Source organism: Spermophilus citellus, assembly GCF_964194105.1.
Source record: "Spermophilus citellus genome assembly, chromosome: 1".
Taxonomy (NCBI): Eukaryota; Metazoa; Chordata; class Mammalia; order Rodentia; family Sciuridae; genus Spermophilus; species Spermophilus citellus.
Genome location: NC_138182.1, coordinates 121,374,306 through 121,388,085, shown reverse-complemented (window position 1 = coordinate 121,388,085; position 13,780 = coordinate 121,374,306). Strand labels below are relative to the sequence as shown.

The window sequence follows — 13,780 nt, the reverse complement described above, 5'->3', positions numbered from 1 at the left end:
AACTGGATGGCCCCAGTGGTACCAATACTGTGATGTGAGGGAACCTCCACTACGGGTGTCTCCTGCACTAAGAATGACCAGCTGTCTTCTAGCTGGTGAGCTGAGAGCCATGTGACTTTTATTTGTCGAGAGGCTCCAATGACAGGTTGGCCTATTGAGTACTGAACAGCCCAGTTTTATAAATTCACCTCTGACTTTTAGACTCAAGTAAACCATTCTTACTGACAAAACTAAACAAGGTTTCAGATTGTGAGTGCCCTGGCCAGGTCCTGTTTCACCAGCATTCCAGGGTTGTGATTATGACCCTTGATGTGGATGCTGTAAATAGAAACTGTGAGCCCGCTCGGTGACAACTCAGATGACAACTCAATGCAGAAGTCAGGCCCCTTCCCACTGGTCACGGTCATGGAGTGCTGTTTTATGGAACCTGGGAGCTCTTCATAGGTTTTGTTTAAATTACAATTGCACCTATGACAAAAGTCCAGATCCACAAGTGAAAACAAGGGTTTGAAAATTCCCCATGAGTTTAATCTCATAGTGTGCTGTTCTGAACAGCTGGCTTCACTTTCTGATTTCTAGTGAGATCCTCTTTTCCCTCTGAAGGATATTTATTTAATAAGATGAAACCATAAAAGCAAAAGGTATAAAAGTCTTATAACCAAAGTTCTTAAAAGATGGTCCGTCTTCATTGCAGTAAAGGACTTGTTGGCCTTCCCTTTTGGGCATGTTGGCACAGATTCATCCAGATGGTGGAGGGAACCTCACTGTATTCCTGGTAAGAGGTGCCTGGTCCAGTCACAACAAATGTGAACTCCCTCTTTATTGTTTCGTTGCAGGTGGAAGTTAAGCCATATGTCTTGGATGATCAGCTGTGTGATGAATGTCAGGGAGCCCGTTGCGGGGGCAAATTCGCCCCATTTTTCTGTGCTAATGTTACCTGTCTGCAGTATTACTGTGAATATTGCTGGGCTGCTATTCATTCTCGTGCTGGCAGGGAATTCCACAAGCCCCTGGTGAAGGAAGGCGGCGACCGCCCTCGGCACATTTCATTCCGCTGGAACTAAAGGCTACCTAACTACAGTGCTCGTTTCCAGGCCTCAGAATAAGTGCACTCTTCGTCCTTCTGACCCTTCCTCAGCCTCTTCACGCTGGCATGTCCTTTTGTAGCAGTGTGTAACTTAACAATAGTATAACGAAAAGAGTGACCTATGGTATAGGTGTTTTGTAGATCCTTGTGTCACTGCAAACAACGTGTCTGAACTCCTTTTTGTATTGGCACCTGCTGCGTGGAAGTTCTGTTCTCTTGCTTTGCTGGAGACCAAGAGGGTCCCAACTTCCTGCAGCATTTTCTTAGAGGAGAGAGAGAAATATTAACAGAGAAATGAAACAATAGAGTATTTTGGGTTTTTAATTAAATTATTGTTAATAATATAACATATAAGAATACTTTTATTAAGATAACCATGCAACAAGAACACTATCGGTCTGTTCTGACACAGTTCCCCCCAGGGAAGTGCTTCTGCCTTTTCCTTCCTTTTCTTCCTTTCTTTTTTTTTTTCCTCTCTCTTTTTTCCATCCCCTTCTAATGCTTTTAACAGCAATGGAGGAAGTGAACAGTCACTACCAGGAAAGAGCGTGTCACAGCACACAGATGCCTGAGCAAGGGTGAGCAGCATTGTAATTCATATTAAGGGTCCTGAGGTTGAAGAGAACTCACTCTGCCTCAGCGTTATTAGGACATCAGAAAAAATAGTCAAGTAGGCAGAGCTAGGTTTACTTTCTTTCAAATATTTAAAAAATTTTAAAAATTCAGAATGTAAGAATTGGGTAAATTTACTACTGAGGGGAGTGCACTTATTTATTTAACTGACTTATTTGGTCACAGCCCCAGGAAACCTACCAAAGCTAGAATTCATGACAACTGGTGGGAAAACTAGCATTTCCTCTCCTGAAGAACAAATGTGTGCATTTTGTTTTTGATATTATATACAAACTCTATATCCTAATTCACTAACACTCATCAGGTGTCAGCCTTTGCTCTCCATTTTGACATTAAAAGCAACAGATGTAGAGATACCTCAAGGATTCCATTTTTAATTTTGTTCCAGAACACTCGTAGCCAAAACCCGGAGACAAAAAAACAATATACAAATTGGCTGCTGATTGGCTTACTTTTAGATTTAAACTTACTTTGGATATCCTGTAATTTAGTTGTAACATAGAAAACGGAAAAAAGTTTTAAAAAAAGTTAAGTAGTTGCAAAGTGTTTTGCACTGTTGAACTAAGTAACTGTGTAAATCTGTGCAAAGGTACGTATGTTTATCTTACTCTTCCTATAAAATAAAATAACCTTACAGTTTCAGAACTTAGCATGGGACATAGTCAGTGTTTGAAGTGCCAACTTCATCAAGTAATGCATGCTTTCTTATAAATAAAATTCTTGCTTCGAAAGGCGTTCTTATGTGTTGAACAGTATGCTTCAGGAGTAAATTTAAAATAGTCTCTTGAAGTCCTAGTCATGGAAGTAACTTTTATTTTAATTGACATTCTTTTATTAAATGCCCTATCAACAATTCAAAGGATTCTTATCAGTGTGCAAAACAGTAAACAACAACAACAACAACCTAATGGCAATCTTGCTAGTTGTGCTACCTAACAGTTACCATCTTGGATCCTTCAAAACCAAAGACTTGCCCAGCACTGCTGTGGAACCATCTGGCTGATGACCCCCACTGATTATCTTTAGGAAAAGCAGTCCTTTATTTTTGATACAGGCTTTAATGAACTATACCTGTTAAGTTCCAAAGGTCAAAATGGAGGCATTGCTGTCTAGGAGTCCAACACAGAGAGGGAGCTGCTTTTCAAGAACTCCCTGTGAACAGTAAAGCAGTCATGCGATGGAGGGTGCTCTCGCGTAGCTAGCTGGTCAGGGACTTTTGTTTTCCTTTTCTCCTGAACCACATGATTCTGATCAGAATGTTCATTTGCCTCTTTTGATTCTTTTCCATGCTTGTAGGTGGCTTGGGGTGTGCTATGTGCTGTTCCTACTCAGTAAACAGGTGTGGTGAGTTAACAAGAAACAACACTGTTTGAAAACTAGCTTTGGATAATAATTTTCCCCTTTGTACATGACCTGCTGAATTTCGGTACAGTGTTTTTGTAGCTAACTTATTTTGTCATGCACATAATGTATATTTGTTATGCACTACTTTTGTATATCTTGTTTTTCCAACAGTGAACATTTTTAGGCACACTTTTCACTGACGGGATATCTCTTTATGCAATACCTCAATTTTTCATATTGCAAAGAGTAGCTTTTTGTACTTTTATTACTGAGAGATCTTCATATACTTCATTTTTTTAATATAAATAATTTTAATAAATTTTATTTTCTTATATTCTGCTTTTTATACATTTCAGTGCTCTGCATACATTTTAAATTATGAATGTTGTGCACTGGCAATGCTATTTTAGAGTCTGCAGAGAAGAGAAAGCATGTTGCTTAAACATCCCTCCCCGGCACCAGCTCTTGGTGTGCCTGTAATTTAAGAAATAGTCTATGTAAAGTCACAAATTAATGAAAAAAAAAATTCGCATGAAAATGACAGATAACACTGTAGTTCCTAAAAGAAAAAAAAATTAAATGCATAAGCATAGGGTAGAAATTTAAAATAACAAAATTGTCTACAGCTTCTTACTAAGTTTTTTAAATTATTCATAAAATGCAGACATTTTTGGTGAATGTTTAGCCATTTTTAATCTTAATAAATTGATGTTAAGTGTTTGATTCAGAGATGTCTGCTCTTTTAAATTATATATAAGGAAAAAAAAATAGCCTGCCATGGGACAGGTGTGTAATGTTAGTATGCATGACTAATGTAAGAAATTGTTATTCTACTAATATTTACTTGTGATTGTGTGACAAGCGTGTTTACAGATTATTTGGTTACACTTCAATTTACAGGGCATAAACAATGATTATCTATTATTCTGAATTTTATTGATTACATGTCCTTCAGATTACATGGGATTGTAGTTGGGAGTTACCATGTAACTCAAACATAATTAACATGTAATTAGTTTACAGATTTTAGGGTCTCACTTCAATTTACCAAGCATGTAGTTCTAGCGCACTAGCATGGCACCAGCCATGTACTTACAATGTAGTTACAGAGTAATTACATGGTTATTTTTGCAATGTAAAATAAAGTGTTCCTGATTATTTTCTATGTAAAGGAACCCTCGCCCTCCCTTTTCCGGTCCCCACGCTTTGGTATAATATATATACTTCTCCATACACAGACCTCTGCAGAATGCAAAATAAAACTTGCAGTGAATGAATTTAGCATTTTATGAGAGTGCTGTTGGAAAGACTTGATAACTCACCCCTTTTGTTTTGAAGAGTTGAATCTTCTGTTAAAAGGTGATTTAAAACTTGAATGTGATGAATTGTGGCAAGTTAACTTCAAGTTATGTGCAATACTTATTTCAAACTTTTGAAAGATCTTTGCAGTGTAATTCTTTGTTTTTAATTGCAGACATTTAAAAATGTCATTTTCTACTGTTAAGAGTAATCCTCTTTCTTGCTGGTGTTTCTAAAGAAAAGAATCAGAAATCAACCTTTCTACTAATGTAAATTTGAGATTATTTTTAAAAATGGAATAAAAGAGGTTTTGGTCATTTGCTTTATTTTATTATCTTATTTTAAAGCTACTGTGATTGATAGCATTGTAAGAATTGGGACAATATTGTATTCAACTTTTATTTTTTATATTTTTAAAATTTAAAGTATAATTAGTTTTTATAATTTTCATCAGATTTTTGTTATATTTTTTGGAAGTGAAACTTTTAGCAAGTGGGTGTCTAGTTTTTACTAATCCCTAATTTTTTTCCCAGTGTATTGCTCATATTATCAGAAGGAAAAGTTATTTAAGTGTGTCAGTTAATTGTACTACTTGGCTGAATTTCCATATAGTTTTTACTGTGTATGGGGAGGTTGTAGTATTTATTATAGCATTTTAAATAAGGGTAATTCATTTTTTATTAAAGTCATTTTCACGTTAAGTTCCTATTTTTGTATGTTCTACTCTTAAGTTATATAACACAGTTCCTTTTTTAAAAGAGTTCATTTGTTGAAGTGCTAGTGGAAAATTAATGTTATTAAATAGTTTGCAAATGACTATTTATACCAGTATGCATATAATTTTTAAATATTTGTAATGTGAGATGTTGAATGAATAAAACTTTTAACTCAGATTTCTTTTAATATTTCTTTTCAACATAAGTACATTATGTTTCCGTGGTTGGGAAAATATCGCTTAAAAAAATATTAGGTATACCTTTGGACCAAGGCAGGGCAACCGACAAGGAAAATTGTTCAGTGGGGGTGCCCGTGGCGAGCGCCCCTTGCTGGCTTCAGCCTGGAAATGTGGGCAGCTTGCGATGTCCCTGAGCGGGCTGTTGGCTCACAGGCCCCAGAGTTCCTTTTATTTGTAGCCCTCCGCATGTGCGTTGGGGCCTCAGCCTGGATCTGAGTGTTCAGCAACCTGCCTAAGACCAAATGTCAAAAAAAAAAAAAAGTAAAAGAACAAATGTTAACGTAATGAAGTCCGCATCCAGGAGTTTCAGTTTGGGGTGTTTGTCAGGAAAGATTTCTGGCTCCTCTGCCAGAGGACTTAAAAACAAACTCTCTTTTTTTCCTTTTTTTTGGTGCTGGGGAATGGAACCACGGGCCTCACTCATGCTCAGCACATGCTCTGCCACTGAGCTACACTCCCAGTTCAAAAAGCAAGTCTCGTCTGACTTTGAAGGCCTAGTTTTCTCTAGACCCCAGGTGACAGGATATGGCCTCTGGGATCGTGGTCTCTGCATCATGTGAATCAGAAATATCACCTTTGAGTTGGTTCATGGGGGGTATAGACTACTGAGTGCTATAATGTGTTCGTATTTATATTTTTAGACTATACACTTCCAGGTTAAGGGTTGGTTGTGACAAAACGTGTGACCTGAGAATCTCCTGTTTTTGTCAGAGGTAACGTCTCCTCTTTTCTTCCCACTAGTGCAGCCTTCTCAGGTCTGGAGGCAGGTCTGACCCTGAGGCAGGCGGACTGCGGGATGGTTGGCTTCTAGACTGTCTTTCCCTGCATGCAGCTTTCCTGGTCACTGGGATATTTTTAAATATTTGTAATGTGAGATGTTGAATGAATAAAACTGGGGGTTAAGGTGGGGCCAGGGATTCTGACCTGCTGGCAGGGCTTTGACTTGGTCACAGTATCCCAGACTGCCCTTCAGATTTCAGGGAAGGCCCCTGAGGAAGCTCAGGGACATCAGAGATGGGGGTGGCATTTGGTTGCCACCTCCACGATCCTCTTAGGCCTTCTGGGATGGTTTCAGCATTTTAAGAGGAAAAAGAGAGGAAGGGAAACATGAGCATATTTAGTTTCTTTAATTTGGGAAATATTTATTTTAAGCACGTGAAACATCAGCTCTGCACAATGCGCTCAACTGTCTTGATGCAGGGTGGACATGGAGGAGCAGCGCCCCTGCTGTTGGCAGGCCCAGGGTGGTGAGCCCAGGACTCCCAGCTGCCTGCTGTACTGGCTGTTCACCCAAACCCACTGTGTTCTTAACCATCCAGTTATTTCATAACCTCATTGGGTAGTGGGTTTGTTTTCATGCTGCGTTCACAAAGAAAATAAACGAAATTTTAGATTTTTTCTTTAAGTTTGAGAAACTCTCTGAAAGTCTGATTTAAAAATTCCCAGGAAAAGTGTATTCCTGATTTTAAAAATTAAGGAGCAGTTACAGGTGTTGATGAGATGAGTGAAAACGTTTAAGGGTGTATTTTTCCCTGAAGTATGTGTGGGGTGACAGTAATACCCATGAAGAAATGCCAATATTTACTTCTCAAGTCGAGGACCAGGAGCACTGCTGTCAGACTCCGAGTCTGACAGGCTTTGGGACAGCTACCTGTTTGGGGGGGGTTTGATTTTTTTCTTCTTTGTTTATTCTGCATCAATCCAAAATTGAATGCACATCTCCTTGAAAATAATTTTATTAAAAAGAACAAAAAATTTTAAAAGCCACATCATTAACTAAACTTAGGAAATGAGGTCACCTGTTCCTTGAAAAAGTAGAACTGTGCCTTAGCTGCAGGCTTGACGCCCTCCAGTGAAGAGACCTATTTATTTTGTTGGAAGTGATCCTTCCCCCAATTTCTTAGAATATAAACTCTGTTTGCAGGTGGCCCAGGATCCGAAGGAACATACTTTGAAAAACATGATTGTGACATTTTAGTATTATTTACTAGTTTCAGAGAGCCTTAGAAACCCCACTTTTTTTTTTTTTTTTTGTATTGGGGATTGAACCAGGGCCTCACACGTTAGGCAAGGGCTCCACTGTACATCCCCAGCCCTTTTTATTTTATTTTGAGATGGGATCTTGGCAGGCTGCCCAGGCTGGCCTCTGATGTGGTCCTGCTGCAACCTCCTGGGTGGCTAGGATAATAGGTATGCACCACTGTACCCCCATAGAATCCCACTTAGCGACCTGCACAGGTGTTCTGTGAAGTTCTGCACAGGTACTTAGCCCCTAGTTAGTCACATCCAGAGCTGATTCCCATGTCCACATTTGTTTTACTGGGGTCCTATCCACCTATCTAGCTTCCAGCCCCTGTCCCATTTCTAATTCATCTCCTTAATTCCCACCCCATAAATAAATAAAGATAAAAATAGAAAAAGAAGTTACTCTGTGGATAAACCAGCATCTTGCAGAGCCCTGTCGGTCACACATTCCCTGACTTGGACTAGCCCTTTTTCTCAGAAGTACCACAAGCCCCGCTTCAAACAAACAACCTGTACTTAACATCTGCCATTCTGTGATATGAGAGCTTTCTGAGAATTCGTGTCATTTCCTCCTTCAAAAGTTTTCTTTGCAAACTTTCCCCAGCACACCTCCTCCAAGCACTGAGGATCCGAATCCTGGCTTTGAGTAAACTAAGAATTCCCAACTCTCACCTAGCAGTACTGATTTGGTGCCTTATTAGAGAACATTCTGTTCTGTCATGAGTTGAGTTTTCTCAGGATATTTTAAGTTCTAATCATTCTCTAGTCAAATTGGGTGTCACTGTTCGTCGCCTGGAAAAAGTAAGTGATTCAGCATGGTGACCAGAGTTGGAAAAGTACAGTTTGTCTCAAGGAAGTTAAAAATGAACAGCAGTGTCCAAATCCAGAATGTGAGCAAACTGCCAGTGTTTTGTACTGCATATAATCTGATTAAGTGTCATGAAAAACTGCTCGTGGGCAGATGGGGGCGGAGGGTGGTGGTGAATCAGCGAATACAAGATCAGGCAAAGCGTGATCTTCTTCCTTTTCTTTGGAGGTCTATTTCAGGAAGCAGAACTTCAATACCACAAAAATGTCAATGTGATCAAGCAAATGTCACCATTTTAAAGAGATTATTTTCAACTCTTCTTCCAACCCCTGCAACATCATAAGAGACAAAAAACAGATCTAGTCATGACTCCCAGAACCCTCTAAAGCCAATAGGGTTCAAAAGCATGATCTGAAATGAGTTCCTCTCCAGGAGAACCTGGAGGGCCATGGTAATCTAAATTTGTGAACCACCAAAAATGATTTTAGGTAGCATCCAGTGAGGACTCGGAGCCTCCTATCTGAGACAAGTGGTGTTGCCCTTGTGTCTATAATTGTGGGATATTTGATGGCAGTGACCTGCTGGGACAGGGTGGGCTGTGGTGGGAAAATGGAATGGCCTCCAACATCACAGGCCTCTCAGCGTCCCTGACTGCAGTGGCCGAAAGATTTGGTTCTGGAAGAGGAAACTACTCATTGCCGATCACTTGTTCTGTGTCAGGCACTTACACACATCAGCAAGGTTAATGGCCCCTTGAAAAGAACATGGGACTATCCCACAGAGAAGGTGAATGCTGCAGCAAGGCCACAGCTCAGGCCCCGTGAAGCCCAGATTCCTATTCTCATCTGTGCAGTCTCCATGGCTTCCCCGGAAGCCTCAGCCACTGGGTTAGCATTGTCAGGATCAGGAATTTTTTTGTTTTTAAAAAAGTTGTACTTTGTAAAACCAAATTACCATCCCTAACCCTAACCTGATTACAAGTGCTATATTCAAAAATATAAGCTATGAAACAAACGTTGTAAGAGGGAGTGTGAGTTCTGATGGTGAGTCCTCACGTGAGTTCACCTTCTCCCTAAGAACTGACCTCTAAGTCTACTAAGAGATGTGCTGCAGATCATGGATTGGCCAGTTGGGGGCGGTAAGGAGGCCACACTAATGTCCTTGAGTTCTATCAACCAGGTGGCCCCGCTGTCCCCCAGCAGGTCTGTCTGCCTTACTGGCCTCCTGTGAGCCCAAGCCTGTAGTCCTGTGGCCATTTTCAGGATTGGGGACAAAAGGTTCACATGCTATTTCTACTCACTGTGGGGAAGTAGAGATGGCTGAGTCCATGTCCTTTCTCTTTGATTCAACCACAATGGAAAGACACCCAGCAGTTGGGGTGGGAAACAAAGGAAAAGGACAGCCCTGTTCCCTAGTAGTGTGCACTGGATTTCCAGAAGTAAACATTTCTGGGAGTAAGAACGGCATCTCCTGGCCTCGGTGGAGTGCTTCCCAGGTGCCAGGTGTTGTGCCACAGAAGCCCTTTTCCCCACAACCCAGGGAGACAGGTACAGGAGTTCTACTCCATTTAAGGTGACCAAACCAGAAAGGTTAACCAACCTGTGAATCCGAGATTCGCATCCAGGGTCACAGATGGCAGGTCCTGCTTCACTTCACATCTCATAAATTTCTAAGCTGAGAAGGAGAAACTTCCTGAAAATTTCATTTCCCCTGCACTGATGGGGAGTCACCAAGAAGTCGTACTCATGGACACATACCATCCTACAAGCCCATCTATAAATCCTTTATCCTTCGCTGGCTTTGAGAAGGATGCCTGAGACCATAATGTGAGAGCTACTCTTTGTCCTAGTTACAGCATCCCCCAGATGGCCAGGGAACTAAGACAAGTGGCCCAAACCACCCAAATCACATGGGTGTCAAGCAAGGATAACTAGCTGGCTCAGTGGATGGCTGTGGTGGTTGGGTAGGTAAGTGGAAAAGTGACACACACAGATCCATCTATACACGTTATTATGATGTTTGCAGCACTGAGTATTGAACCTGGGGAGCTCTACCACCAAAATACACCCCCAGCCCTTTTTAAGACAGGGTCTCCTTAAATTGCCCAGGGTGGCCTTGATCTTGCCATCCTCCTGTCTCAGCCTCCTGAGTCACTGGGATCACAGGCGTGAGCTACCACCCGGCTGTATTTTTAGATATCAAGGAAAATCCCAGCAAGGAGGAAGGGTTTTACTTCCTCCTCTAAAACTCTATTAGCAGCACACTCTGCATAGAGAATCAAGCGCCTGTTATGCATCTTATCCTTCGATTCTCTGCATAGTCTCTGTGTTCTCACAAAAATAGTCCTGAAATCCAAAGGCGTGGAGGAAGGGCTTTGTCACTCATGTGTCCTTGTGAATTCTTAAACAGCACTTGAACATTTTGCTTCAGCACTGGGATGTTGGAAGCATCAAAATAGGTTTCTGCAGAGAATTTATATTCCAGATTTTGTATGTCTTTACAGAAGAGAGAAAATGCTTTCCATTTTTAGAGCACTAGCCCTCTGGAGCACACAGCTTTGATGTGCTGCAGCCTAAACAGCTGTTCTCAAACAGATGTGATGCTGCAGAGCCCGGAAGAAGATCTGAATCTTGATTTGCAGCAAAATGTCCTTCTGCAGGCGATGGTGTGTTCAGGCCACAGCTGAATGCAGTCATCAGCTACTTCCTTTTCCTTGGCCACCCCCAAAATTCAAATCCAACACAACTGAACATGAAATGCTAAAATTAGGATGCACGTGGGGTGAGATTTAGTCCCATAATGCCCTATTTAGGTCAGGATTGGCAGCCTTAGGGGTATGAGAGGTGGAGTGCAGGAGGGTGGGCTAAAGTGAATCCAGCAAACCCAGGAGGGAGGGTGTGGGGTGGGGCAGGAGGAGAAGGAAAGGGACTTCTCATCCGGAAGCCATGGGCCCCAGCTGTGCACACAGGCACCCATGACTAGGGATGTGTGGCTTCCACCTCCTGATCACATTCTCAGCTCTCGGAGGCCCAGGCAATTTTACAGCCACACAGCCGCCACTCAAATGGAGCAGACGGAGTCTGTCTGTCTTTCTTTTTTAATGTCTACTTTATAATTCAATGCTTTTTCTTTGAATTCCACATGGAGATCGGAGTATTGTGGTCTTTGGAGGTTGGGGGCTGGGGTCCAGGTCTTGGAGCCCTGGGGCCATGTCCTGCCATGAGGAAGCGCTCAGCGAGTGGGAAGCCTTACTGTGACCACGGCCATTCCAGTGCTGCTGTCTCCACTGTCTGCTCAAAGTGCAGGTGCCGGGCTGGCGGCCACAGGAGCCCTGGGATGCCCCTCTTCCATGCCAGGTTCCTGGCTGCCTTCTGGGCTCCCCACTCCCGCAGCCTACAGCAGTTGCCATGGTGACGAAGAAAGCTGAGACTCCTCGGCCGTGCTGCTGCAGCAGTGCCAGCTGTTGGCATCTCTCTCCATCTTGCAAACAGGAGACTCCTCCCACAGCAGAGGGTGTTGTGTGTGCCACCAAATGGACAGACTCCAGAAGGCTGTGTCCCCAGGTGTGGTTTTCTGGACCATTTGGGATGAGCCCCAGATCATTCTCTTTGGGAAAAGAAAGGGAGGGGATTGCAAAGTGGGCCTTGACCCCCAGTGGCAGCTCAGTGGCATTGCTTTAAGGACATGTGGATTTTAGTTTCTCTGATTGGTCCCCTTGCCCTGGAGGCTGCGAATGCAGGCGAAGGTGGCCGCAAGGCATCGCAGGCCAATGTGACGGACTTGGGCTTGACGGTCCGGCAAAGCTGGGCTCAAACCCCAAAGACAGAGATCCCTGTGTCTCTGCCATGCCTCTGCAGGAACACTGCTGGACTCTGCCCCTGCACCACCTCTGACTGGCCAGGTGCCCTCAGTAACTCTGAGAATCCATTTTCTCCTGGGTCAGGGAGGCAAATAATAGCCCATCATTTGGGGTCAGGATGAAATGAAGTAATAATGAAAAAGCACGTAAACCACACACACCGGTGGCTCCCACCACCGTAGGGTTATGGTTCACCTCGGGCCACCGGGGCAGAGAGGTCCCTTCCCCTCCCTGAGATGACCACCTGCACCATCCACCTGATGCAGATGAGTGGAACAGAAGCCCAGCTTTGTCGCAGCCTTGCGAGCCCTGTCCAGCAGTTTCCCATTGCCCTGGACATTAGATCCACGGGTCCCCGGTTCCCGGCTGGCAGGATCTGCCCTCGACCTCCACCCCAGCCTCCTCTTGATCATGGACTCCAAAGACACCAAGGGGCCTCCTTCCATAACTCTGGTGCGAGACCCTGTCCTGGTGCAAGTTCTTCTCACTGGCCACGTCCTCAGTATAAATGACCTTCCCGCCTCTCCGCCCCTTCCCTCACTCCAACCCAACCAACCCAGAGCTGGCTCCTCCCTCGTGCCCCAGAGAACCTCCTGGATGATGACGATGGTTTTGGTGCTGAGGAATGGACCCAGGAGTGCTCTACCACTGACCTGTATCCCTGGCCCTTTTTATTTTATTTTGAGGCAGGGTCTTGCTCCATTGCCATCCTCCTGCCTCAGCCTCCTGAGCAGCGGAGACTGCAGGCCTGCCCCACTAGGCCCAGCTGCCTGGGTCACTTTCTAAAGACCCCATCTTGTCCATTTCCGGTGCTGTCTCAGAACCCTCTGGACTGGGTGGATGATAACAGAAACCTAAAAGTCCACAAGCTGGGCCCTTGCCTCTGTCCAGGGCCTGGAGCTGGCAAGAGGGTCCAACTTCTCCAGATGTGGCGCCCACTGCCAGACACAGTACCGACCCGTGCCTGAGAGCCACGTACCCACAACCCAGTCACCTCCTGCGGGTCCCACCTCTCAGCACCGTTTCAGGGGTAGCAAACTTCAAGGAGAGTTTGGGAGGGGCCGTCAGGACCACAGCAACCCCTCCCCTTCGTCACCACTTGACTGTCATCAGAAGCCTCCTCTGACACACACTTACCACAGTGGGTAGCTGTCACAGCATCCCTATGCCTTCTTGGGGACGGGGGACAAGCACTGCTTTTCCCAGTGAGTGTGTCCTGGGGCCCATCATGTGGCTTGTTGCTGGTGAGTGAGGGACTCACAGGGTCAAGAGGTTCATTCTCTTTCCTAGACTGCTCTTAAAGTCAGCAGGGACAGGATTTCTGTGTCCCAAGAGGATGCTCACAGCCCCTGGGCTCCAAGGCTCAGCCTTTTCACAGGGAAAATGGAGGCCGGAGTGTCTGATGAAGAAGGCAAGGCAGCCCCTGGGGACAAAAGTGCAGAAAGCTCCCCAAAGACAGAGTCACAGTGAGGCTGAGGCCTGGGACCCCACACTGCTGGCCCAGAGGGAGGTGAGCCCCCGTGCTACGCCTTCTCAGGAGCGAGCAGGTCCTGAGAGGTATTCTTGACCCTTGGGAGTCACCACAAGTGAGGTGCTGGGAGCAGTGCTCTCTGTGGGCGGGATGCCCGGCCTCCTGAGCTGGAAGGCTCCTGGCCGCAGCTTTAGGCAGGGATGGGAGGCACAGAGGAAGAGCTGGCCTCTCCCCAGGCCTGACGGTGCCAGTTCCCCACTCACTCAGTCATTCGTCCATCCATTCCTTCAACAAGGATA

The 13,780-nt window shown here is 44.2% G+C and overlaps 1 protein-coding gene across 5 annotated transcripts in view; it reads left to right on the top strand.

The window, feature by feature from the left end:
- Positions 1 to 5,256, top strand: part of CPEB4 (cytoplasmic polyadenylation element binding protein 4) — a 66,001-nt gene extending 60,745 nt beyond the window's left edge. For all 5 annotated transcript variants that reach the window (XM_081297811.1, XM_081297810.1, XM_081297809.1 and 2 more), the window contains one exon: positions 837 to 5,256. In XM_081297811.1, the coding sequence (XP_081153937.1) occupies positions 837 to 1,064 (228 nt within the window). In that variant the 3' untranslated portion in view covers positions 1,065 to 5,256. The remainder of the gene's footprint in view (positions 1 to 836) is intronic.
- Positions 5,257 to 13,780: the final 8,524 nt, after the last annotated feature.